The sequence below is a fragment of the Cervus canadensis genome, chromosome 1, assembly GCF_019320065.1.
Source record: "Cervus canadensis isolate Bull #8, Minnesota chromosome 1, ASM1932006v1, whole genome shotgun sequence".
Lineage (NCBI taxonomy): Eukaryota > Metazoa > Chordata > Mammalia > Artiodactyla > Cervidae > Cervus > Cervus canadensis.
Window position 1 is genome coordinate 116,333,557 of NC_057386.1, and position 26,452 is coordinate 116,360,008.

General features: G+C 47.7%; 2 protein-coding genes across 9 annotated transcripts in view; one reads left to right on the forward strand and one right to left on the reverse strand.

The window, feature by feature from the left end:
• KCTD10 (potassium channel tetramerization domain containing 10) overlaps positions 1–497 on the reverse strand; it is a 33,523-nt gene extending 33,026 nt beyond the window's left edge. For both annotated transcript variants that reach the window (XM_043438617.1, XM_043438609.1), the window contains exon 1: positions 344–497. In XM_043438617.1, coding sequence (XP_043294552.1) covers positions 344–346 — 3 coding nt within the window. In that variant the 5' untranslated portion in view covers positions 347–497. The remainder of the gene's footprint in view (positions 1–343) is intronic.
• Positions 498–715: 218 nt separating this feature from the next.
• The window catches only part of UBE3B (ubiquitin protein ligase E3B), a 48,460-nt gene continuing 22,723 nt past the window's right edge, over positions 716–26,452 (forward strand). Inside the window, exons 1-16 of one of the 7 annotated variants that reach the window (XM_043438574.1) lie at positions 717–873; positions 2,882–2,894; positions 6,445–6,547; positions 7,846–8,027; positions 8,547–8,667; positions 10,400–10,459; positions 11,253–11,357; positions 12,863–12,959; positions 14,583–14,668; positions 15,528–15,610; positions 16,793–16,898; positions 17,170–17,290; positions 18,269–18,446; positions 18,883–19,046; positions 20,175–20,342; positions 25,192–25,363. In XM_043438574.1, the coding sequence (XP_043294509.1) occupies positions 7,867–8,027; positions 8,547–8,667; positions 10,400–10,459; positions 11,253–11,357; positions 12,863–12,959; positions 14,583–14,668; positions 15,528–15,610; positions 16,793–16,898; positions 17,170–17,290; positions 18,269–18,446; positions 18,883–19,046; positions 20,175–20,342; positions 25,192–25,363 (1,622 nt within the window). In that variant the 5' untranslated portion in view covers positions 717–873; positions 2,882–2,894; positions 6,445–6,547; positions 7,846–7,866. Of the gene's footprint in view, positions 874–2,881; positions 2,895–6,444; positions 6,626–7,845; positions 8,028–8,546; positions 8,668–10,399; positions 10,460–11,252; positions 11,358–12,862; positions 12,960–13,871; positions 14,075–14,582; positions 14,669–15,527; positions 15,611–16,792; positions 16,899–17,169; positions 17,291–18,268; positions 18,447–18,882; positions 19,047–20,174; positions 20,343–25,191; positions 25,364–26,452 lie in introns of those variants that run through there. The other 6 variants (XM_043438566.1, XM_043438550.1, XM_043438581.1 and 3 more) reach the window with 6 other exon arrangements.

Genomic DNA, 26,452 nt, shown 5'->3' on the forward strand with positions numbered 1-26,452 from the left:
ATTTCTAACCAGCACTCAAGTCTCAAGAGGTGGTCCGCCTCACTACTACCACCCACCCCCCACAACTTACTCGAGCACATATCTACTCCCCAAATACCCTTTCCCGCGTCCCCAAGAGCCAGGGACAAGCCCCCCACCCCACAACAGAGACACAATTCTCCGCCCAGAGCCCTTCCCCCACAGCCAACCTCGCCCCCCATCCAACCTCCCAACCTCCTCTCCCCTATCGCGACAGTCCCTTGTCGCACCCCTTCCCCTCGGTCCCTGCCCTCTCTATTCTGCCTCTGCCCGGCTCTCTCAAGCCGCTCTGGAGCCCCCAATCGGCGGGCTACGCCCTCCTTACCATGAAAAGCGGGAGGAAGCCGGAGTCTCCAAACCCGGACTGAAAGAGACAGGAAACACCCAGCTCGCGTGAGCCGCGGACGGAGGCGGGGCCGGGGCGGGGACGTCCGCTGTCTGCACCTCACTTCCGCCCCGCAGAGGACAGCGTCCTAAAGGGTCCGTCGTACTACTACTAGAAAGAGACCGCTTTCTTCCAAGCTCCCTCGCTGGAATGGGTTGCATCTACTTCTCCACTGGATCAGGCGTTTATCCCTCTCCTTAATGCTCCGCTTTTCCAGCTCCCATAAATGACAACAAGATGCAGGGAGGTTTTCCCATCCGGACGAAGAAGTTCTTCGGAACTGTCGTTTCCGGAACTAGTTGTTGTTTTCCGACGGAACTCTCAGAGTGAACACCCTGGGGCAAGATGGCGGTCGGGCCTCGGCAGCTGCGCCGGGTCTGGCAGAGCTCGGGGGTATTGGGCTGAGGCGGTGGTAACTGCGGCCCCGATCCCGAGCGCCGGGGCCTCGAGCGGATAAAGGTCTACGGCCTGTGGGTAGCGAGTGGGAACAGGGTTGTGGGTTCTCCGAGTGGTGGGACCGGGGTCTGGGAGGGAGATGGCCCTAGGGCTGGGTCCCTGCTTCGCCTAGTTGGGGTTGCAGGTGCTGGGGGCTGGCTTTTGGGCTCCAGGGAACGTTTCTCCGTGGCCTTTTTATTTCCGGAGCTACTGAGATAAAAAGAGGCAATAATAAGCCTTTATAAACAGACTAGTGCTGAATGAAAAAGGTTTGTTATTGTGGTTGTTGTTGCCGAGGAAAGACACCGGGCCTCAGAAGTCATCCGAACCGGAGTTCCAACCGATTCCCTATAACCTTGAGTGAATTCCCTCCCCTCTCTGTGCCTCAGTTTCCAACTCTGTAAAATGGAGTAACTAGCTCCTGTCAAATGGAGAAGCTCATGTAACTGAAATTTTAGTACGATGCCTGATGGCTCTCAATAAAAACAGCTGAAGTTAGTGATACCAGTAAAGAAAAACCTGGTAGTAATCTGACTCTAACTCGGCCCCACGGGCAGTCTTGCATTCTCGACTTTGCCTTCTGTGAATGGGGGCGTCCCTGGATCTTGTCTTCTCTGTTTCACTTAAAATAAGTAATTGCTTTGGAGTTAGAGAAGAGTGCAAAATCAGGAGCCTTGTGACCTCTGACAAGTCATGTCCCTCTCTGAATATCGTTTTCTCTGTGTGAAGGTGGTAACATGCACCTATATAGGCTGCAGCCTTCAATAAATGATAGCTGTTATCATTAATAGTTTTAAGTCCTGTTGCTTATTCTTAAGAAAATTGGGCTATTGAGACCTGATAGAGCTGTTGAAAAGTCAGAGGTGATTAAATATCTGTATGGTATTTGACCCATGGTCCACGCTTAACAAATGGTAATGGTCATTCAACCTGGCTGCCCAGCTGTTCCCAGCATGAGTGGAGAATTCTTTTGGGCCCAGACAGCAGTTGGTATTTATGGTGCTTCACCTTCGGATGACACTCTCTGGACTGTCAGGCTCTTTAATAGTTCTCCATGAAGTTGGCCTCATCCAGAAAAGACTGAATATCTTATGGACCTATAGAAGTAGGGTCCTAACTTTGTTAAAATCTTGGCTCTGTGCCTTACTAGGGGTCTAGCCTGGGCTAAGTGTCTGTGTGTCAGTTGCTCAGTCGTGTCCGACTCTGCGACCCCATGGACTGTAGCCCACCAGACTCCTCTGTCCATGGAATTCTCCAGGCAAGAATAATGGAGTGGATAGCCATTTCCTTCTCAGGGGATCTTTCTGACCCAGAGATCAAACCTGGGTCTCCTGCATGGCAGGCAAATTCTTTACCATCTGAGCTCCGGGAAAATCCCAAACTTCAATTTACAGATAAGGAAATTGAGGCTTACAGAGGATAAGGAACTTGGCCAAATGAGAAAGAATCAGAACTGAAAAGAACCAAAGGCTACTTTGATCCAGGGCTTTCTCTGCTATACACAGCCTTTTCTTTGGTCCTACAGGACATTTAGCGGAGTAAGTACCTCACAAATACTTCTGATGTGTTTTTATTTGATTGATGAACTGTAATAGACATTATGCAGATAGAGGAAGTGAAGAAGAAAGGATTGGAAAAGCTGCAAAGTATAGACCATTCCATGGTGTGAACAGAAACCCGCATATAGCATTGCCGAGGGGTTGGTGAACTCAAAGAAGAGCCCCCTGGGAGAAGTGAAGTTTTAGATGGCCCCCAGGTGCTTGGTCACGGTTTACATGCAACCTCCCGTTTTTCTGTCAGGAGAAAGCTCTCTCTCCTTCTCCCTCCCCGTCTTTCCCCAGCCCCCAAAGAGAGACTGTCTCCATGTTGAGGGAAGAATATACCATTGTGCTCATGGCTTGGGCAGGCTTGTTTGCAGCTCTGAGAATCTCGAAGCTGTCACCCAGTCTAAACAGGGCCCTGAGTTCATAGCCCAAGTGACAGGACTGGTGATAGAAAAAGCTCTTTTAACAGGTGACCTTTCCTTCCTCCCCACCGACCCAGAGTGTCTGTACAGGTAAGGGCCTCTGGTAAAGAGTTTTTAAAAGGCAGATCTTTGTGTGTATAAAAATAATACGTCAGACTTATTGACTGTGCACCCTCTCAGCCACTTTGACGGGTGCTTGATGTCATCATCTCATGCAGTCCTTATGATCAGCCTCTAAGCTGATTAACAGACAAGACAGGACAGCTCAGAGCTATGTCCCCACAGTACACGGCACAGCTCCGCCTTGCTCCAGCTCTGCGTGACTCCAAAGCACTCGTGCCTCTCGCAGTGCCATGTCGCCCGACCACATGCCTTCTGTGGAGAATTCAAAAAACAGGCCAGTTAGGGAAGCAAAATGTCCCACAGTCCCACTACCTCAAAGCAGCCATTATTCTTTAGTGGAAATATAGTTGATGTATAATGGGAAAGACAGAGATCTCTTCAAGAAAATTAGAGCTACCAAGGGAACATTCCATGCAAAGATGGGTTCGATAAAGGACAAAAATGGTATGGACCTAACAGAAGCAGAAGATCTTAAGAAGAGGTGGCAAGAATACACAGAAGAACTGTACAAAAAAGATCTTCACGACCCAGATAATCACGATGGTGGGATCACTCACTCAAGAGCCAGACATCCTGGAGTGTGAAGTCAAATGGGCCTTAGAAAGCATCACTATGAACAAAGCTAGTGGAGGTGATGGAATTCCAGTTGAGCTATTTCAAATCCTGAAAGATGATGCTGTGAAGGTGCTGCACTCAATATGTCAGCAAATTTGGAAAACTCAGCAGTGGCCACAGGACTGGAAAAGGTCAGTTTTCATTCCAATCCCTAAGAAAGGCAATCCCAAAGAATATTCAAACTACCGCCCAGTTACACTCATCTCACACACTAACAAACTGATGCTCAAAATTCTCCAAGCCAGGCTTCAGCATTACGTGAACCATGAACTTCCAGATGTTCAAGCTGGTTTTAGAAGAGGCAGAGGAACCAGAGATCAAATTGCCAACATCCAGTGGATCATCGAAAAAGCAAGAGAGTTCCAGAAAAACATCTATTTCTGCTTTATTGACTATGCCAAAGCCTTTGACTGTGTGGCTCACAATAAACTGTGGAAAATTGTGAGATGGGAATATCAGGCCACCTGACCTGCCTCTTGAGAAACCTATATGCAGGTCAGGAAGCAACAGTTAGAACTGGACGTGGAACAACAGACTGGTTCCAAATAGGAAAAGGAGTACGTCAAGGCTGTATATTGTCACCCTACTTATTTAACTTCTATGCGGAGTACATCATGAGAAACGCTGGGCTGGAAGAAGCACAAGCTGGAATCAAGATTGCAGGGAAAAATATCAATAACCTCAGGTATATAGATGACACCACCCTTGTGGCAGAAAGTGAAGAACTAAAAAGCCTCTTGGTGAAAGTGAAAGAGGAGAGTGAAAAAGTTGGCTTAAAGCTCAACATTCAGAAAACTAAGATCACGGCATCTGGTCCCATCACTTCATGGGAAATAGATGGGGAGACAGTGGAAACAGTGTCAGACTTTATTTTTTTGGGCTCCAAAATCACTGCAGAAGGTGATTGCAGCCATGAAATTAAAAGATGCTTACTCCTTGGAAGGAAAGTTATGACCAACCAAGATAGCATATTAAAAAGCAGAGACATTACATTGCCAACAAAGGTCTGTCTAGGGAAGGCTATGGTTTTTCCAGTAGTCATGTATGGATGTGAGAGTTGAACTGTGAAGAAAGCTGAGTGCTGAAAAATTGATGGTTTTGAACCTGTGGTGTTGGAGAAAACTCTTGAGAGTCCCTTGGACTGCAAGGAGATCCAACCAGTCCATCCTAAAGGAGATCAGTCCTGGTTGTTCATTGGAAGGACTGATGCTGAAGCTGAAACTCCAATACTTTGGCCACCTGATGGGAAGAAAAGATCCTGATGCTGGGAGGGATTGGGGGCTGGAGGAGAAGGGGACGACAGAGGGTGAGATGGCTGGATGGCATCACCGCCTCGATGGACATGAGTTTGAGTAAACTCCGGGAGTTAGTGATAGACAGGGAGGCCTGGTGTGCTGCGATTCATGGGGTCGCAAAGAGTCGGACACGACTGAGCAACTGAACTAACTTTAATATATGTAAGTTACAGGGGTGCAATATACGGTGACTCAATTTTTAAAGGTTGTCCTCCATTTGCAGTTGTAAAATATTGGCCACATTCCCTCATCTTGTACAAAATATCCCCATAGCTTGTTTTGTTTTCTGTTGTTGCTGCACTGGGTCTTTGTTGCTGCACGTGGGCTTTCTCTAGTTGTGGCGAGTGACGGCTGCTCTCTATTGGTGTGCAGGCTTCTCATTGCCGTGGGTTCTCTTGTTGCGGAACTCAGGTTCTAGAATGTAGGCTCAGTAGTTGTAGGGCACAGGCTTAGTTGTCCCTCGGCCTGTGGGATCTTCCCAGACCAGGGATTGAACCCCTGTCCCCTGCATTGCAAGGCTGATTTCTTAACCACTAGACCACCGGAAAAGCTCCTGTAGCTTGTTTTATATCTTATAGTTTGTACCTCTTAGTCCCTTACCCCATACTACTCTTTTTTCCTTCCCTTGCCCCGCTGGCAACCACTTGTTCTTTATATCTGTGAGCTTGCTTCTTTTTTGTTATATTCACTGGTTAAAAGAAGCAGTCCTAACAGTGTTTTTTCCCCAGTTTTGTATCTACCTGTGCCCAGGACTTTTTCTTGATGTAATTGGTGTCATAGGGAAGAATCTTTTGTATTCTATTACAAGTTGATCCCTAAAGGGATGTTGCATATAAGCCTAACTTATACTCAGTGGCCCATCTCTGGGAACTCTGCCTCCCAGCTAATGAGGCTTAAGCTAAAATACCTTTGTTTAGCTCACAGGAAATATCCTGACCAGGCCCACCCATGAATGACTGCAGGGAGGAAGAAATGAACACATCCCCTTTGGAGGCTGACCGGAACCAAGAATTGTTTGACTTTATTCTCTTCCTTTTTAGTGTAAAAGAAGCCTGAATTCTAACTCAGGCAAGATGGTTCCTTGGGACATGAGTCCACCATCTTCTCAGTTTGCTGTCTTCTCAAATAAAGTCACTGTTCCCTGCCCCAGCACTGGTCTCTTGACTTATTGTCCTGTTGTGTGATGAGTAGTAGGAGCCTGAACTCAATGACAGTATTGGTTCACAGCCAGCCCCTTTTCCATTTCTTAAGCATAAATATTTTTCCAGTTTGCTAAAAATGCCAAACATAATTTGCATTGGCTTCTAAACATCCCATTCCCTCTGTTATTCTTTCTTGGTTGCCATCATAAAGCCTACAGCTCTAATTCAGCAACTTCTTTGGGCTTATTCTCAACCTGCTACCTTTAAACTGAGGACTGGGGAGATACATGTGCCATTTAGATCTGATATTAATTAAAGAGGACACGGGTGGGGTTTTTTGTTTTGTTTTTTTTAAACCAGAGGCCCTGTTTTTATTACTTTTTTTTTCAGTGAAGAAGATAAGACGATGCCCTGCCTATAAAACTCAATCCAAAATCTGAATTTTTTTTTTTTTTCTTTTGCCAGAGAAGATAAGCTCCTCTGAAGTGAGAAGCCGCCCTCAGCTGTGAGTCCTGTGTAAGATCACTAATGATTACCTGACATTTCTGCGTTATCGGCAGGTCCTCAGGTGAGAAGACTCTTTCTATTGCCTGTCTTCTCATGCTCCCTCCTGGGATCAGGTGAAAGTTTCGAGATCGAATTACAGGTACTTAGTCACAGTCTGTATGCAATCTCCTGTCTTAAAATTGGTTAGAGGCTCCCTCTACTGCTCCCCACCCCACCCCCACACTCCATGAGGGACTGTCTCCATGTTTGTCTTGAGAATTACTGATGAGAGACCCACATGTTGGCAAAGCCTTGTTTACCAGCTGTGGATCAGTGTTGAACAGGGGTCACACAGGTCCCTGGATGTGTGGACATTGGAGGAGCCTCATGTGACAATTTTTATCTTGGATGTTTTCACGTGGGCACTGCTTTGAGTGAGGTAACCTGGTAAAGAGACGGTTTTCCAGAAGTCTGAATTTCTGAATAATTCATTTCAGTGCCTGTGTTAGCTGGGCTGATTATTTTGCATAAAAGGACGAAGTTTTCAAGCATCTGAAGACATTATCTCAGTGTGAGAGGCTCTGTGGACCAGTACTGTGTGCTCTAGGCTGATAGCCACAACCATCCCTTTGGGGAAAGACACTTACTGGTGATTTAGATGACACTATAATGGCTAATTGAGAGCCTCTGTCCAAAAATGCCAGTCTGTGGATAGGGGCATCTCTGCTCTAACATCTTCATCAGCCCTTGGCCGAATGGGAATAGTAAGGACAACAGAATAAGTTGTTCTTAGAACTAAACATACTCAATTTAATGGATTGTCTCACATTCTGGAATCACGTACCTTTGGCTTTCTTTATGTTTAATTGGCCCTTAAAAAAAATGAAAGGCTTCTTTTGTACTGGGCACAAAGTAGGTATCAGTAAATATTTGTTGAGTGAATGAATGAATAAAATAATATTAACAGTAAATAATTATGTTTAATGTTTTGCCCTCCAGTCTTTACTCGGCAAAATAGAAGCTGACTGCTCAGTGAAATATCCAGGGACCTTTGACTTAGAGGATGCCTGGTTTGAATTAGAGCTCTAAAGATGGAATCGATTCATGCTTTGTTTATTCATTAAACGATCACTGAGCCTGAACCCTATGCCAGGCGCTGTATTCTTTCTCTTAAGAAAATGTAATTATTTAGTATAGGAGAAAGCGTCGCTGGTCTGGGGAGTTGCATGAAAGGAGCTGATAGGAAGTTGGGACTCATGCCAGGAGAGCTATTAGCCCTTGGGGAGGGTGCCAGGGCGCTCTGCCCTTTGCTCCTAAGCCCTTTCTGTGAGTGTTTTTCGTATCATGACTGACATCAGCCACTGGCTGTTTTCCTTGCAGGGTTTGTGCAAGTTTGCAAACATGTTCACCGTTTCTCAGACCTCGAGAGCTTGGTTCATTGACAGAGCCCGTCAGGCTCGAGAGGAAAGGCTGGTGCAGAAGGAGCGAGAACGGGCAGCCGTGGAGATTCAGGCCCACGTGCGGAGCTTCCTCTGTCGGCGTCGACTGCAAAGAGAAATCAGGTGGGGGGCAGGAATCCTCAGCACGTTTTTTTTTTTTTTTTAATGTTGTTTTCTGCAACTTAAGTATGTTTATTTTGGCTGTGCCGGGTCTTTGTTGCTGCACGCCAGCTTTTCTCTAGTTGTGACAAGCAGGAGCTACTCTCTGGTTGTGATGAGAGGGCTTCTTGTGGTGGTGGTTTCTCCTGTTGCAGAGGGCGGGCTGTAGGGCACATGGGCTTCAGTAGTTGCAGCTTGCAGCCTCTCGAGTGTGGGCTCAGCAGTTAGGGCACAGGGGCTTGCTCATCGGCATGTGGGCTCGTCTCACACCAGCGATTGAACCCATGTCCCCTGTGTTGGCAGGCAGATTCCTAACCACTGGACGGACTACCAGGGAAGTCCCAGCACCTTTACTTTTATTCCCAATAAATAGGGAGGAAAAAAAAAAAACCCCAGTTGGTAATTTCTTACAGTCCTTGAACAGCCTTCCAGATGCTCTGAACTCCTAACTAAAAAAAATTTTTTTTTACCTTCCCTCCCTAGGAGAGAGATTGATGAGTTTTTTAAAGCAGAAGACTCTGGGTCCAGTAAAAGAAGTGCACTTTGTATTTTTAAGATTGCCAGGAAACTGCTGTTCTTGTTCAGAATTAAAGAGGATAACGAGGTAAAATAACAACAGCAAACACATGTCATGCTTACGATGTGTCAGATCCTTTTATAAGTACTTGATAAATATTAACTCACGTAGTCCTTACAGCGGCTCTATGAGTCAGGTTCTGTTACCCCCACCTCCCGCCCCTTTTGTTTGCTTGGAAACTGTTTTGTAGGGATTATACCCAGTGCTGAGAATCATCGTGATTTTTTTTTTTTCAATAAAAAGTTTGGGGGATTTTTTTTGCTTGTTTGTTTATTTTTTTACCATTTATTTATTTGGCCATGTGGCATGTGGGGTCTTATTTCCCTGACCAGGGATCAAACCTGTGCCCCCTGCAGTGAAAGCACAGAGTCTCAACCACAGGACGGCCAGGGAAGGCCCTCATCACGATTGGTTTCATGGTAACTCTTCTGTACGCACTTGTCCTCAGATGCGTACAGAAGCCAGACAGGTTAGCAGATGAGTGAGAGAAGCTGTTCATGAGTTGCTGCACAGTACACGTCATAATTCATGGTAACTGACAGACAGTGGTGAGGGCATCAGAGGGAGAGGTGGGCTGTGCCATGACCAACCAAAGGAGCGGCCACCCCTCGGCTCCAGCCATTGGAGGACTGATACTCTGGCATTTTTTAAAGAGATGCTGGAGATCTTTGCTACTCAGTTTTCTAATTAGAAAAAAAGTGGAACTCACTGTCAGGTCCAACCCTGCAACCCCGTGGACTCTAGCCCGCAAAGCTCCTCTGCCCATGGGATTTCCCAGGCAAGAATACTGGAGTGGGTTGCCATTCCCTTCTCCAGGGGCTTTATCCTGACCCCAGGGATCGAACCCAAGTTTCCTGCATTGGCAGGTGGATTCTTTACCATCTGAGCCACCAGGGAAGCCTGGTTGGCAGCTAATTTGAAATATCTTTTAAAATCCTGCAAACCAAACAAAACATGCTAGTTGTACCTTTGGAGTTAGAACCATCAGCCTAGAAAGTAGGATTCCAAGGAAGGAGCTAGTTATCTGTAACAGTTGTAAGGATACCATTGGGGAGGGCCTCTGTGTTCCCAGGGTCAGGCATCCATTGCAGCTAAGCGTCTCGTTGCACCAGACCCTCTTCTGGGTACTGGGGTCTCCGAAGGAAACAAAATGGGCTCCATAGCCCAGCAGGAGGGAGAGGAGGATGCTGGCACTGAGCCCAGTCACGCAGGGGAGGACAGGCAGGAGGAGGGAAGGGGTCCCCAGTGAATAGAGGAGGAGACTGCAACTTAGTGTGGTGAGGGGGCAGCCAAGGCCTCACCACTTCTAAGGGTGTATCCAGAGTTGGCAGAGCCAGAGCGTGACCTGGGTTCCAGTTTCCACTTTTCTTGCTTTTGCGTTTTAAGATACAAGTGATGATACGACAGCTTGTGAGGCAAAAGTCCGTATGCATGGTGCTTACAAAACGGCAAATGGCTAAGCACAGTTGAGAAACAGCTGCTGGTCTGCGGGCCTGCAGGCCCAGTTTGCCAGGCTGATCTTGTTTTCCAAAAGGAGCCCCCGTCTAGAACATATCCGGGGCTCCTCTTGCCCACAGGCCACCCGTTGGAGAGCCTTTCCTTAGTCTTTGTGATATCCCCGGTCTCCACATCTGCCAGTTGAAATTAAATAGGGCCCCCATGTGAGTCATTTGGCATGCCACGCCAGGGGAATGTGTGAGGCTGCCTGATGTCTCCGTTTATCGTGGGAATGTATAACCCCCATTCTGCCTCTCTGCAGAGATTTGAGAAGTTGTGTCGCTGCATCCTGAGCAGCATGGAAGCTGAGAATGAACCCAAGGTGAGTGGGGGTGGTGAGGGGTGCCGGAAAGTCTCCCACGACCCCGCAAGCCGGCCTGCTTGGCTCTGAAACTTCCCGTTGGATGTTCTGACTGTTGTGTATGAGTCTGCTTATGTTCACGTGGGTGTATGCGTGTGCTATGTTGTTTGCTCGTGTCTGACTCTGCGATCCTATGGACTGTAGCCCACCAGGCTCCTCTGTCCATGGGATTCTCCAGGCAAGAATACTGGAATAGATTGCCATGCCCTCCTCCAGGGCATATGTTCACATCCACATGCGAGTAGGTAATGGATCAGAAACATGAACAAAGTATAGCTGGTTTCCTCAGTCTCTGCGTTACCCAAGACGTTGTGTTCAGCCCTTGCCTCTTAGGGTGGTAAATCCCCTTACCAGGCTGTTTTACCTTTGAGTTTAGTGTTAAAATGAGTCCTGTTGTTGTTTAGTCCCTCAGTCGTGTCTGACTCTTTTGCGACCCTGTGGACTATGGTCCGCCAGGCTCCTCTGTCCATGGGATTTCCCAGGCAAGAATACTGGAGTGGGTTGCCACTTCCTTCTCCAGGGCATCTTTCAACCCAGCAATAGAACCCGTGTCTCCTGTATTGGCAGGCGGATTCTTTACCATTGAGCCACCAGGGAAGCCCAAAAGAAATCCTACTTGCTGCTTGTTTATCCATTCATCCCCCACCTCATCTGACTCTAGACCTGGCTGTTTGATCCCATCCCAGTGTCTGGAATGTATGTCGTTTGATCCGTGTAATCGTCCGTCACGTTCCTCTTTTTTTCCTGCTTGCAGGTGTGGTATGTGTCCCTGGCTCTTTCCAAGGATCTCACTCTCCTATGGATTAAACAGATCAAAGACATCCTGTGGTATTGCTGTGAGTTTCTTGAGCAGCTCAAGGTAAAAAATAAAAACAAGACTGTAATCCTATCCTTCCCACGTGAGGCTGTAGGATGTACTGTCAGAGTCCTCGTGACTCGCTCATAGATGTTACTACATGTATGATCTCCCAGTTGGAGTCTAGTAATGAATTACTGGAGCCCTGTCCCCAGAGAGAGTGAGTTAGATGTTGTTATCAGCCTGAGCGCTTTTTTCATGCACAATATTTTGAATATTGACCTGGTCTCACCACAGTCTTGATGCCAGGAATCTGTTGTTTTCCCTTCTGTCCTTTTGATGTAGTGGATACTTTAGAGTTGATATTATTACATGAGTCAGGCCCCTTGTGACAAGTGCAGACGCCCAGTGTGAGTGCAGCTGGTAATACATACAAGCTAAGGAAGAAAGAGAGCATTTTGTTGTAGTTTCTGTAACAAGGCAGGTGGAGTGGAGCCAGGGGCTGCGGGAGTTGCCATCTCTTAACTTCTCTCTGTGCTCCCTTTTGGAATCCCCTCTCCCTCTCCTGCTGTAATCATAGTAGCCAACAGTTCTGGGCCTTACATCCTTACTCTGTCCTGACCAAAGGGAAAAGGGAGGGCTCCCCTCCACACACCCGTTCAGAAATCTGGAGGACTCGTAAAGGTCCGGTGGGATCCTGGCGTCAACCCTGCACTAGTCACGGTGGCAAGACAGATGGGTGTTGCCCTCACCCCACCTGTCCAGTGCCATCCCTTGCGTTTCAGGAAGGCGGGCAGGGGGTGTGTGTGCTGACAGCGGCCATTTCCACTTTGCTCGTGTGGAGGCCAGATGTTTCAGGGACAGAGACTTGGCGTGGACTCCTCTGGTGACTGAGTTATGATGGAGCAAATGTTCCCAGAGTCCCCAGTGATCCCTTCTCAGACGTCTCTCTCAAGGCACTCGTGAATGGCTCTCTCGGCCTTGATCCAGGAGAAAGCATAAATTACAGTCATCGTTACAGGAATAGCCAATATTACCTAGTGTGATCTGTGTGCCAGGCACTGTTCTTAGTGCTTTATATACATTAATCCATTTACGTCTCATAACAACCTAATGAAAGAAGCAGCATTACTGTCTCTAGTCAGCAGAGGAGGAAGTACAGCGAGGTTAAGAAACTTGCCCAAGGTCACACAGCTGGTAAGCGGTACACCCAGAAGTCGGAGCTCACTGTCCTTGTTCTGTTCAGTTGCATTTCTTCCGCGGCTGCAGTGTACATGCATACATGTGTTAAATACCAAATGTGCACATATAAGCAAGCCAGCGCTGGTCATCTTATTTTCTAAGAATTCTCAATTCACTAGTCTCAAGAGTCTTTCAGGTTCTGTGGTCAAGCCCTCATGTGCCAAAATCCCCATCATTTAACTTCTGAAGCAGTGACTCCTCAAGAGAAAAAGAATAAAAGCTTAGAATCCCGACTCGTTTGTTTGCAGTCAGAAAAGTTGTAAATGGATTGTTTTGCTGCCTTGGGCTTGAGGGCGCATGTCTCAATCTCACTCTGTCGTTTCTAGCCGGAAATTTTACAAGACTCCAAACTCATCACCCTATACCTCACGATGCTTGTCACCTTCACGGACACGTCAACGTGGAAAATTCTCCGGGGAAAAGGTCGGTGAGACTCACTTCAAAGTCTTCCCCAAGTCACATTTCCACAGAGAGCTCGGGGGTTTGGGGGACCTTTTCAAGGACTGTTTTTGCCGCCACGAGCCTCAGGGAAGGGCCTGGAACCGCACACATGGAGATGCCTGTGGTGTGTCCCATGCCGCTGCCCCACGGTGTCTAGAACATGCTCAGTATTGATAGAAGGCACAGTCCCTCTGAGCTCACTTGTTACAGCACCCGCAGCACCGCAGCCTCCAGGTGGGCATATTCACTTAAGCCTCGTCACTTCACATGGAGGATGTTCAGCAGAAAATAATTCTATCCTAGGGACTTCCCTGGAGGTCCAATGGTTAAGACTCCATGCTTCCAATGCAGGGGGCGTGGGTTCTTAGGGGAGAACTAAGATCCTGCATGCTGCACAGCGCAGCCTAAAAACACTAAAAGCTCATAAAATAATTCTATTTTGCCCATAAAACTGCCTCCGTCCCTGAATCCTGAACTCAGCCTCATGTGTTTCATACATTCATGTCGTTCATCCATTCATCATAGCCTACTCTGTGTGAGGTGCCGAGGAGGCCCCAGAGATGCGGGAAAGGTCACTGTCCTCCCGGGGCTTTAGGGCTGAACTCTGCGCCCGCCCCTCCTCACCACACTTGAGTCTGGGGGCCAGAGAGGAGACAGATGTTAGGGTCTGGGGCTTCTTTGGTGACTCAGTGGTAAAGAATCTGCCTGCCAGTGCAGGAGATGCAAGTTTGACCCCTGGGTCGGTCAGGAAGATCCCTTGGAGAAGGGAATGGCAACCCACTCCAGTATCCTTGCCTGGGAAATCCCATGGACGGAGGAGTCTGGCGGAGTACAGTCCATGAGGTCGTAAGAGTCAGACGTGACTTAGCAACTGAATAACAACGTACATATATATATGTGTGTGTATATATATGAATATGTGTGACTGAATGAGTGATGTGTGTGAGTATGTACAGGTCACGACACCAGTGTGGCAGGTGGCACTTGGAAGGAAGAGCCTAGGAGAAGCGAGGTGCAGTGGGGTGAGAGGCCCTGCCTCGTGTGGGGCTCAGGCTTTCCTGAAGAAGCGGTGTCTGAGCTGAGAGCTGGAGGGAGAGGTAGGGTGCGCAGAGGAGGGACAGAACTTTGAAGCAGAAGAAACTGCGTGTGCCAAGGCTCCGGGCCAGGAAGGAGGGATTCTTTGGGGCCTGATCCTGGACTCTGGGTGGGGAGGGGTGGGGGAGGAGGCATTTAAAACTCATGTTCTGGGCCCTGCCAGGGACTTTGTGTCCCAGTGGGAAACGGCGGTCGCTGCAGTGGGTACAAAGCGCCAGGCCCTTGGAGGGACGTAGAAAAGGTACTGCAGGAGCTTGGAGGTTGAGGACGATGCTTCTGGGAACGGATGGGACCTGTCTTTTAAGAGGCAACCCTTGAACCAGGCCTTGCAGGAGAGAGAGAATCCTGGAAATACTGCATCTCTTCTGGTACCAGGCCCAAGGGGAGCCGGAAGGCAAGCCAGAGGAGGTCTGGTTTCCTTATGGCCCGGGGCCTGGGGACATAAACAGTTCACATGATGGTCAGAGATTGTTTTTTTCTTTCTTTCTCAGACTTTTTTCCTTCGTTTAGGTGAGAGTCTTCGACCAGCCATGAACCACATTTGTGCAAACATAATGGGCCATCTCAACCAGCGTGGGTTTTACTCTGTCCTGCAGGTCTGTGACTTCCTTCTCTAGTACCTGAACTTGGGTTTACCTCTGGTTTCGGCATATCTGCCAACCTCCTCAGAGCAGCGCTTTCGGCAGAAAAGGCTTACAGCCCAGCACCCTCTCCGCCCTCCCCCCACCTCATGGTTTGTGTAAAGAGAGGAAAATGGCTGGGATCCCTTCGTTGTGTTTACCTTTTACTTATAAGGACAGTCCAGTCACTTGAAACTTAAACTCAGGCAGGAGGCCTCAGGACGTATCCACTCAGGTTCCTTCTTGGTCAGTGTCTGTAATTGTCTTTCTAGTTCCATGCCCTCCACAGCCTTCGGTCCACACTGCGTGTTATCAGGCCATTTCGCACATGCAGGGAATTGTCAGAAATCTGACCAGTCAGTGTTTAAAAGTACTCTCTAACTCCGGAGTGTGAGAAGCGGCATTGGCTGAGTCCATCTTCACCTGGGGCTGAGCTGGGCTCTCGTCTAGTTGGGTTTCCTCTTCTCACCACAGCCCTGCGAAGCACCTTGGCAGCCAAGGGTGGATTCTCCACAGCTCCTCTCAGTGGCAGCTTCTCCTTCACACCCTAACTCCAAACTGCTTCTAAAATAATTGAGATCTTAAATCTGGTATTCTTTGTATCAGCTGTTAATTTTTTTTTTAGCTATTATTCTTAAAAACATGAGTGTAATACTTAAAGTAGAGATAGAGTGGGGCAATGAACCTCCATACCCATTACTTTTCTTTCATTTTTTTTAGAAACATCCCAATACAGTTTTTTTCTTTTAATCTGAAGCACTCTTTGTACCTTTTTTAGGTACACATGAATATAAAGTTGGCATCATCCCCTGACCAGTTTTGATGTTCTTTTCAGATCCTGCTAACCCGTGGCCTAGCGAGACCCCGGCCTTGTCTGTCCAAAGGCACTTTAACGGCTGCCTTTTCCTTAGCGATGCGGTAAGTGGGAAGCTGTAGCTGAGGGGCTGGTGTACTTTGAAGGCACCTCCTCTTGCAAACTCTTTCTGAAGAAGGCCAGCTAGCAGATGTTCTCAGATCTGTGCGCCATGCATCTGTCACAACTGCTCTGCCACTGTAGCTCGGCAGCCACAGATGGGAATGGCTATGTGTTCCCAAAAACCTCTGTTTACAAAAATCATCAGTGGGCAGATTTTGACCTGTGGACAACAGTTTGCCAACCTGGTCTAGACTCTGTTTACCACTTAACCATGAGCCGCATGGGACTGTTTCAAATGGAAATTTATTAAAATTAAATACAATTAAGAATTCAGTTCCTTGATTTCATTAGCCACATTTCAGGTGCTCAGAGACCACAGGTGACTAGTGAAAACCACATTGACAGCACAGCTAAGGAACATTTCCATCATCACAGGAGGTCCTGTTGGACAAGGCTGCTCTATCTGATGAGAACCCTATGTAAAAAGTCAAAGGGGATACTAATGATATATTTTATTTAAATCGCTGTCTCCAAAGTTACCATCTTTGCATGGGATCAGTACTTTTATTTATTCTCATTTAAATTGTGTGCATGCTCAGTCACTAAGTCGTGTCTGACTCTTTGCGACCACATGGACTGTAGCCCACCAGGCTCTTCTGACCATGGGATTTCCCAGGCAGGAATACCTGGAGTAGGTTGCCGTTTCCTTCTCCAGGGAATCTTCCTGACCCAGGGACTGAACCTACCTCTCCTGCATTGGCAGACGAGGTCTCTGCCCCTGAGCCACCTGGGAAGCCCTGTTGGGGACTTAGCACGCAGTAAACACACCGTGTCAGCATCACAGCACTGGCAGCCCAGGAGCCCCCCTCTGTTTCCTTTCCCATCACTGCTCCCTGCTCCTCGCCCATGTATATAGTTTCTTACTCTGCCCTTTTTTTTAAAGTCAATTATAGCATGAGGATTCTCATGTCAGTATAACTTCAGTAAATTGATTTTTCATAGCTGCATCATAAGCCATCACTGATTCAACCCTTCCCCCAGTGGATGGGCCCATTTCACATCCAGTTTTCCTCGAAGTCCTATGAAGCACACCTTCAAGGGATTTGGGGGTGTTGGCGGGATTGTTCTTTTGTTCCAGGTTCACAGTATAGTCCTCCTGAGTGAGGTGATCTGTCTGTGTCTAGCCCCGTGCTTGCCGCACAATTTTCAGACAATCTGATCCGGCCATTCCTCATCCACATCGTGTCCGTGCCCGCCCTGGTGACTCATCTCAGCACCGTGACCCCTGAGGTCAGTGGGCTCTGCACTCCCCCAATCCCATTTTTCCCTTTGTCCTTAGAATAGAAATGTCGGCCTCTTCTGATGTTTCTCCTAAATCAGTAGCCGTCATAGACATGCTCATGCTGGAAGCCCGAAGAAAAGGGGTCTCATCTTTGTTTTCTCCCTGGTGATGGAGAACATGTTTGGCAGCCGGGGGGTGGTCTGCAGGTGACAGGATTCACACTTTGGTGGGAAATTCCTCGTGTCAGCCTCCACTTTAACAGTCTGCGATTGTTCGCAGCGCCTCACTGTTTTAGAATCTCATGACATGCTCCGTAAATTCATCGCATTTTTAAGAGAGGAAGATCGATGCCATGATGTGTGTGAAAGCTTGGAAGGATGCCATACGCTTTGTCTCATGGGTGAGTACCCTTGGTTGGAATTTGATGGTGTCCCGGGTGTTGGGAAAAGCCCAGGTGTTTTGCTTTCCACCATTCTGGAGGCCACGAGCTGTGTTTAGTACAAGCTGGAAGTGCTTACAATAAAAGACAGGTAAATAGTTAAAGTAGACACATGAAATTGAAAGTCACATGGAAAATATATCAGCCTGGCAGACTAGCTGAGTGACTAGCTGAGTGATTGTTACATTTCAGCCCTTTTGCTTCCTGGCAGCCAAGGGAAAAATGGAAACGTGTGAGTTCCTGGAGAATTCTCAATTCAGGAGAGCAGAGAGCACAGATGGGTGGGGCTCAGATCAGAATGGAGCCTGTAGCATTTATTTTATGACACTTTCATTTAGATGAGGAAAGGGTTTGTGGATAGGAGCGTTTAAAACAGCAGAGGTACAGAATTCTCTTTGCCTCATTAGAGGAATTAGAAATTAGAGGGGAAAAAAAAGATTAGCGGAAATATAAAAAGGTTCTTGGGGCTACATTTTAAAGGAGTTGATGGTAAGAGTAAGACGTTAAATAACTTTGGTGAACACTGAATAACGGTTTTCCAGGACTTTCAGATTTTCTTCAGATGGTAGTTCCTTGTGTTGATCCTTGATTTTAGAATACTAGTATAATGAAGTGTTATACTCACTTAAAAATCTGGCCTTTTACCCGTTACTTCAAATAATCCTCACATCAAGATAGGGTATCCTTATTCCAGTCTTGCAGAGGAGGAAGCACACTCGAGAGGTGGGTTGAGGGTCGGCCAGCTCGCCTGCAGCAGAGCTGGATTGGCCTGTTTCTGAGCCTTGACCTGTGCTGCAGCCCCAGCGCCACAGGTCCCTCTTCGTGGGCTTTATTCCTGCCCGTGGACACGGGTGCCTGGGCCTCGGGCAGGGAGCAGGGCTGGGAGGCAAGGAAGCGTGTCGGCCCCGGCCCATCGCACTCCGCCTTCTCTCTTTGCAGGCAACCTCCTGCACTTGGGCTCCCTCAGCCCCAGGGTGTTGGAGGAGGAGACGGACGGCTTCGTGAGCCTGCTGACCCAGATGCTCTGCTACTGTCAGAAGTACGTGTCCCAGAAGAAGTCCAACCTGACCCACTGGCACCCCGTCCTCGGCTGGTTCTCCCAGTCCGTGGACTACGGGTGAGTCCTGGAGGCGGAGCCCTGCCTCCCTCGTCTCCTCCTCCTCCCACCTCCCTCCCACCACTGCCCCCGCCTCTCGTCGAGATCGGCGGGCCAGCTATGAAGACGACTGCGCACTAGGCATCAGGCAGCTTTCGTCGACGGGGTGGTGAACGGGATGGAATCGGGATGAAGAGCGAACAGGTCAAGGGGGGCTGGGAGGCGACTGGGACACGTGGGGCCTGGGGGGCGCCACGGGGCTGCCCAGCAAAGGAAGCCCGGTGGAGCGCCATCTGAGGAGGTCAGTGCCTCTGCACCCAGGCCTCAGCGGCAGTTTGGGGACCCCACACCTCTCTTAGGGCCCTATTTGCCGTGCCGAGTGGCAGTCCCCAGCCACCCCTCCAGGTGGCCTTCCGTCAGGTGGGGCTGACGCGCCCGCTCTCCTGCTCTCGCCCAGGCTCAATGAGTCCATGCCCTTGATCACCAAGCAGCTGCAGTTCCTGTGGGGGGTCCCTCTCATCCGGGTCTTCTTCAGCGACATCCTGAGCAAGAAGCTGCTGGAGAACCCGGAGCCGGCCCACGCGCCGCCGGCCTCCCCGCAGAGCGTGCTGCCCGTGAAGAGTGAGTGGCTCCGCCTGCCCCAAGTCCAGCTCCTCAGTGGCCCTGGGCGCCTGCCTCCTCTGTCACATGACCTCTGCCCGCTCCCTTGGCGATTTGAGATGGGTTAAGTCAAGTCCACGTTTAGCAGAACAGTGACAGAAAATCCTTAGGGAGAGAAAACAAGAGCTAGGGAACACCACCTGTGAACAAAATCAAGGTCGAGTGTCCAGAACATCCACAGATGGTCCGTGAGGGCAGCTGCACTCATCTAGGAGCTTCCATTTGGCTCTGAATTTCTTTTTTCGACTTTGAATTTGTAATAGCCAGAAATGAGAAGGAATTTATGGGCCTTTTCTTACTTCTCATTAGTAGGAAGAAGGAGGAGGACTGGTTTCTTAAGGGAGGTAGAGCTTTTCTGAGTTCCTAGTCATGAAAGCTACTTCCCCTGTGGAATTCCTAATACAGGGATGGGGGTCACTGGGCAGGCTGCCACCTCAGTGTCCCCCTTGCAAGATCCATAGCAGCGGGTTCCATGAAGAGGTTTCCCATTGCCCATGCCGATAAAATGAAGGCAGCACTTCTGGCACATAACTTGGAGGACTTACCTGCCTGTGGCAGATCGTGGGGTTCGGTGTATTGGCAGAGTTCCATGTTGTAGCCGTCAGTGAGCACGGGCGTGTAACTCCAGCAGGGTATAAATGGGAAGGTGTAAACAAGAGTGCAACCCCAAACTGAATATATGTACTTGAAGTTGATGCTCCTACTTGCCTCTGAAAGCACAGCACATTGGGAATCAGCCAGGCCCTGCACTTTCCCCCTCTCCCCCCAGTAGAGTCCTCAGGTTTTACCTTTGTGGGTTCTAAAGTTAAGTGGTTACAGTCAGGGAATCTATCAACTAAATCTGATATGTTCTGCTTGTTCTCAAGAGTCTCCTGCTATTCTGAAGAGGTCTCTGCGTTCTTCCTGAAACCCTGTTGTCACTGCTTTTCTGTTTTACCCCAAAGAGAGGATTCGAATCACAGGAGAGCCTCCCTATCTGGCTCCGGCTGGAAGTTAGGAGCTGTATTGAATTGCTCCTCCCTTTTCTGGGGAGGCATTGGGCAGATGGCTGACCTCCTACTCACATGTTCCCCCTCCTCTCGCCGGCAGCTCTCCTGAAGCGTGCATTTCAGAAGTCAGCGTCAGTTCGCAACATCCTCAGGCCCGTCGGGGGTAAACGTGTGGACTCTGCGGAGGTCCAGAAGGTCTGCAGGATCTGCGTCCTCTACCAGACCTCGCTGACGACTCTCACACAGATCCGGCTGCAGATCCTCACAGGTCTGGGGTCCCGGGGTGGCCTCTGCCCTTGCTCACATCTGCCAGACAAGTTCTCCTACATGTTGATTCTCTCCTGGTTTCCTTGACTCAGAAATCATGTTGAAGAAGGGTGTCTTTGCTGTTTTTCTTAGAAATTGGTCCACCTCAGTTATAGCTTGAGTTCATCCCAGACCTAGCATTCCTAGTTTGTTTCTGAGACCTGGCTTTTATTTTCATTATGAAGTACAACTGGTTTTCTAAAAAAGTTAATATTTTTTTATGAATAGAAAACTAGAAAAGACAAGAAGCAAAATTTAAACCATTCTTAATCCCACAGTCTATAGGTGACCATTTGATCCTGAGTGTTACATATATATGTATTTAGATTGAAATGTATAGCTTTTTCCCTTTCTGTTAATCACATTATAAACATTTTGTCAAGCCAAATTCTTTAAAACCTCGTTTTTTAAAAACTTTTAATTTTTTATTGGGGTATAGCCAATTAACAAAGTTGTGATAGCTTCAGGTGGACAACAAAAGGGACTCGGCCATACATATATATGTCTCCATTCTCCCCAGACCCCTGCCATCCAGGCTGCCACTTAACATTGAGCAGAGTTCCCTGTGCTCTACCATAGGTCCTTGTTGTTAAACTCTCATTTTTATTGGCTGCAGGAGACCTCATTTCATGGACATGCCGGACATTTTCCTTTTTAGCTAAGCAGGGAAGAAAGTCCCTCCTGTGAGCAGAGAATTGGGCATCAGGGCTTGGAAGTTGCAGCGCAGGAGTTGTTAGTATGGTTGGTATTGTGAGGACAAAATGTAAGCCTTGAAGCTGCTAACTGCATAAAGGGTCAAGAACTTCTCTGTTGCTTTTTACATTTTTTGAATCAAATTACCGCTGCTTCTGTCTTTCACTCTTAATTTTTGTTAAGAGTGTTGTTCAGTCGCTCAGTCGTGTCTGACTCTTTGTGACCCCATGGACAGGCTTCCCTGTCCTTCACTATTTCCCAGAGTTTGCTCAGACTCATGTCCATTGAGTCGGTGATGCCATCCAACCATCTCATCTTCTGTCATCACTTACTCATCTTCAAATGTTTATAGAGCCTGTGAGTGTCAGGCATTGAAGACAGAAGACAGAATAAGACAGCCAAGATCTGTGTTCCCAAGAGTATTATATTCTACTAGTGTGAAGACAGTAATAAGCAAGAGGAAAATATATTTGCTATAATGAAGGGCACTGTGACAGTCAGAATGATGAGACATTGTTGACTTGGACCAGGGCAGTGTTCTTCAACCTTAGCACTGCTGACATTTGGGCCCACACAGTCTGTGTTGTGGAGGTGGTCCTGTCCATTGTAGCGTGTTCAGCTGCCCCTGGCACCTTACCTACAGGTTCCAGTAGCCCCTCTCCCCCACTCATGACAACCATGCCTGTCTCCCAACATTGTCCAGTGCCCCTTGTGGGGCAGAATCATTCCATGGTTGAGAACACTGGGCCAATGGAGGTGAAAGCGGGAGGGTTACAATATGTTTTAGAGGTGGAATCGACAGGTCTCATGGGTAGATTGGATCTGGGGAAGTGAGGTGAGATCATGGGGCATCTAGAGTTCTGTTGGGCTGTGATGAGTGTAGGGTGCCTGCTGGACCTACCGCGGAGACACCAAGACAGTATGCGAATGTGCTGTTCAGGGGCTGAGCAGGGGAGCAGGTGAAAGGCCTGGGGCTCAGGGCCTCTTCCCTGAGTGCGGCGGAGGGGGACACGATGAACTGGCACCCCAGCACCCAGTGGGAGGTCTGGGAAGCACGCTGAGTCAGATGATTTTCAGGTTGTAGCCTGTGTCCAGTTTTTTAAGATAACCAGAGTAAACATCTCCCATTGTCCCAGGAAGTTTTCTGGGCAAGAGGAAATACATGATTTTAGGGAATTCCCTGGCAGTCCAGTGGTTAGAACTTAGCGCTCTCACTGCCGGGAACCGGGTCCAGTCCCTGGATGAGGAACTAAGATCCCACAAGTTGTGCCACATGGCTAATTGAAAACAAAGAAAAAATGAAGATAAACTAGTCTAAAGTGTATGTGTAGTATTCATTCTATTAGTTTGGCTGTGCACACGCCGTAATCAGCTGAATGATGGACAGTCACAGTGGTTCTAAAAACGCTGCAGCTCTCCTGCTCTCTCAGTCTTCAGAAGGTCTCCGTTCATGCCCCTCATGCACGTGTGGGTTCTGGAGCCACATGCTGCCCCCGGCACGGCTTCCAGACCGCCGCGTCCCTGTTCCCGTCCAGGCCGCTCAGGAGGCAGCCGCACTGAATTGGTACATCACGCTGTGAATGAGTGTGTTTGCCCTGTGGAAGTGTACCTGTCATCTCCAAGGAGTTAACTACTTATCCCGTCTCTTTCTTTTTTTAAAATTGAGTTTTAATAGTTGCCGTGTGGCATTATCTTAGTTTCAGGTACAGAACATAATGGTTGGGTATTTGTACACATTGCGAAGTGATCCACACAGTAAGGCTAGTTAACATCCATCTCCATACACTGTTAAATTTTTTTTTTCTTTTTTTTTTTTCTCTGTGATAAGGACTTTTAAGATCCACCCTTTTAGCAGCTTTCAAAAATGCAGTATATATTTGTTAACTGTGGTCCCCATGCTGTACTTTACATCCCCATGGTTTATTTATTTTATAACTTGGGAGTTTGTCCTTCTTTAAAAATATGTTTATTTACTTATTTGGCTGTGCCAGGCCTTAGTTGTGGCATGCGAGATCTTTAGTTTTGACATGTGGGATCTAGTTCCCTGACTGGTGATGGAACCCAGGTCCCCTGCACTGGGAGGGTGGAGTCTTAGCCACTGGACCACCAGGGAAGTTTGTCATTTTTGATCCTCTTCACCCATTTTGCTTACCTTCCCTCCCACCGTCCACCCTTTTCCCCGGCAACCACCCATCTGTTCTCTGTGTCTGTGAGCTTGGGTTTGTTTCTTTGTTTTGTAGTTTTCACATATAGATGAGATCATACGGTATAATTTCCTCAAGGTCCATCCTTGTTGCTACAGGTGGCAAGAAACCATTCTTTTTTTAATGACTGAATAGTATTCTGTGTGTGTGTGTACCCTGATGGACACTTAGGTTGTGTCCTTATCTTGGCTCTTGTAAACAATGCTTCTGTGAACAAGGGGGTGCGTGTATCTTTTCAAAGTAGTGTTTTTGTTTTTTGCGATGAATGAATACCCAAAATTGGAGTTGTTGTAATCATATGTTAGTTCTATTTTCTCTTTTTTTTTTTTTTTTGAGGCATCTCCATGCTGATTTTCATGATGGCTGCACCAATTTACAGTCCCACCAACAGTGCACAAGGGTTCTCTCTTCTCCACATCCTCACCAGCACTAGTTATTTCTTGTCTTTTTGATGATAGCCATGCTGACAGGTGTGAAGTGGTATCTTACTGTGGTTTTGGTTTGCATTTTCCTGATGACAAGGAATGTCGAGCGCTTTTACATGTGCCGGTTTGCGTGTCTTTTCTGGAGAAATGCATTGAGATCCTCTGACCGCGTTTGAAGCAGATTGCTTGGGGGGGTTTTGGTGCATTCCATGAGTTCCTCATATAATTTGGGTATCGACCCCTGACCAGGTACGTGATTGACAAGTGTTCTTCCGTCTCATAGGTTGCCTTTTCATCTTGGGGACGATTCTATTACTGTGCAGAAGCTTTGTAGTTTGCTGTAGTCCCACCTGCTGATTTTTATTTACACTGGCTTTGTTTTTTGAGTCAGATCCAAAAAAATCATTTCTGAGTCCCTTACATCAAGCAACTTACATGATTTCTTCTAGAAGTTTCATGGTTTCAGACCTTACATTCAATTCTTTAATCCATTTTGAGTTTATTTTTGTGTACAGTGTAAGGTAGTATAGTTTCATTCTTTCGCCTATGGTATCTGTGCAATGGTTGTTCACTGCTTTCCCATTTCTAAGAGACAGAATAATAGAAGTGAATGAGAGAAAGTTCTGCTCAATGTGGATAAGCCTACAAGATGTTTTAAAACAGGGATCAGCAAACTATGGCCCATGGGCCAAATCAGCTCACCACTTGCTTTTGTAAGTAAAGTTTTGTTGGAACACAGCTACATCCGTTTATTTACCTATTGTCTGTGGCTGCTTCCGTGCTGTGATAGAAACATTGAGTAGTTTTGATGTAGACTGGTCCAGACTAAAAACCTAAAAATACTCTCTGGCCTTTTCCACAAAAAAAATTGCTAATCCCTGAAAATAAAACATAAACACCAAGGGGACTTCCCTGGTTCTCCAGTGGTTAAGACTTCACCTTCCAGTGCCGGGAGTGCGGGTTCAATCCTGGTCGGGCAGCTAAGATCCCACATGCCTTGTGGCCAAAAAACCAAAACATAAAACAGAAGCGATGTACTAAATTCAATACTTTTCAAATGGTCCACATCAAAAAATCTTTTGGAAAGATGAAAAACATTATCTCCAAGTCAGGTAGATCTGCGTTCTATTCTTGGGTCTGACACTTACTGGCTGTGTGATTTGGGGCCAATTACTCAATCTTGTCTGGGCTTCAGTTTCCCGCCTTACAAAATGGCAATATTCATGGGGTTTCACAAGGTGAAAGGAAGTAGTGCCTGAGTATTCAGAATGGTATCTGATACATAGTAACTAAGCACCCATTGACTCTTAGCTGCTCTTATCATTGTTCTCATGGGCAATATCCTTCTCCTGATGCTTTTCTTTGTAATGGCATTTTCTTTCTGTCACACACATTGATAAGTTTAAGCATTTTGCTTTCCTGGAAGGGAGGAGAAATAAGGGACCTGTAGAGCCCCACCTGAAGCTTCGGTTTCTGTCTCCTCTTTCAGGTCTCACTTACCTCGATGACCTGCTGCCCAAACTGTGGGCATTTATCTGTGAACTGGGGCCCCATGGAGGGCTGAAGCTCTTCTTGGAGTGCCTCAACAATGACACGGAGGAGTCTAAGCAGCTTCTGGCCATGCTAATGCTGTTCTGTGACTGTTCCCGGCACCTCATCACGTAGGTTGACTGCTGTGGGGCTGAGTTTCTTTCCCCAAACGTGGAGTGGAGAGACCCAATCACAGTGTTAGCAAGGAAGCCATTGCTGACGAGATTACCTCGAGCACTCGGACCGTCGTTAGAAGGAGCAGACAAGACGTTTAACAAAGTGGGGGGCTTGTAGTAGACAGCATTTGTTAGCTTCCATCCTCTACAGGAGAGCCGGGCCACTAGCACTCGATGTGGGCTTTGGGGTCCCCCGGAGCTGGGTTCAGGCCACACCTTGGCTATTTACTCACTGGGCTAAGTAGTTACCTGGAAAAATTCCAGAGCCAGGGTGCAGAAGGTGGCCCAGCCCCTGGCTGAGACACCCTGGGCCAGGGAGGAAGGGCCTCCGCCTCTCTGGGCCTCAGTTTCCTGAGCTCTAGTTGGGAGTTTGTAGCATCTCTTGGCCGTGTGGAAAGGCACAGGGGAGCTGAGTGTTCAGCATAGTCCCGGCACAGGATGAGGTCAGGATGTGTTGGTTCTTATCAAGCCAACCCTGGGCTAGTTGCTCAACCTCTCTGAGCCTCAGGTTCCTCAACAGCAGGATGGAAAACAGTATTACCAATCTGTTAGTGAGTGAATGAGACAAGGAATGTCAAGGAGTTGGTACAGTGCCTGGCACGGCAGGAAATTAACAAATGTGAGTCCTCTGCACTTCCTTTTTCTTCAAGTGTATGTGTCTACTTGAGTATTTGATATTTTTTTTTAAACTTCACTTTTTCCACAAAAGATTGGTAAAGAATCGTAAGATGGAATGGACCTCAGGCAATTGCACACAGGTCTCGGAGGTATTGGCAGATGGGTACACGTAGGTGGTGGACTGGGTAAGAGTCATGTAGGGAGGGCTTAGAGAGTAGTTGGAGGTGAGAGCAGGGGTCTACAGTTGCCGGTGAGACACCCTTAATTGCCAGGTCAAGGGAGACCCAGGAGTGAGCCAAACCGTAAAGCGAGAATAGAGCAACTCATAGGACATTTTTAGCTAGAACTGCATCGTGTGGTTCATTTATTCACATGTTCTTTCAGACATTTATTCGTTCACCTTCAAATACTTACCAGGTACCTACT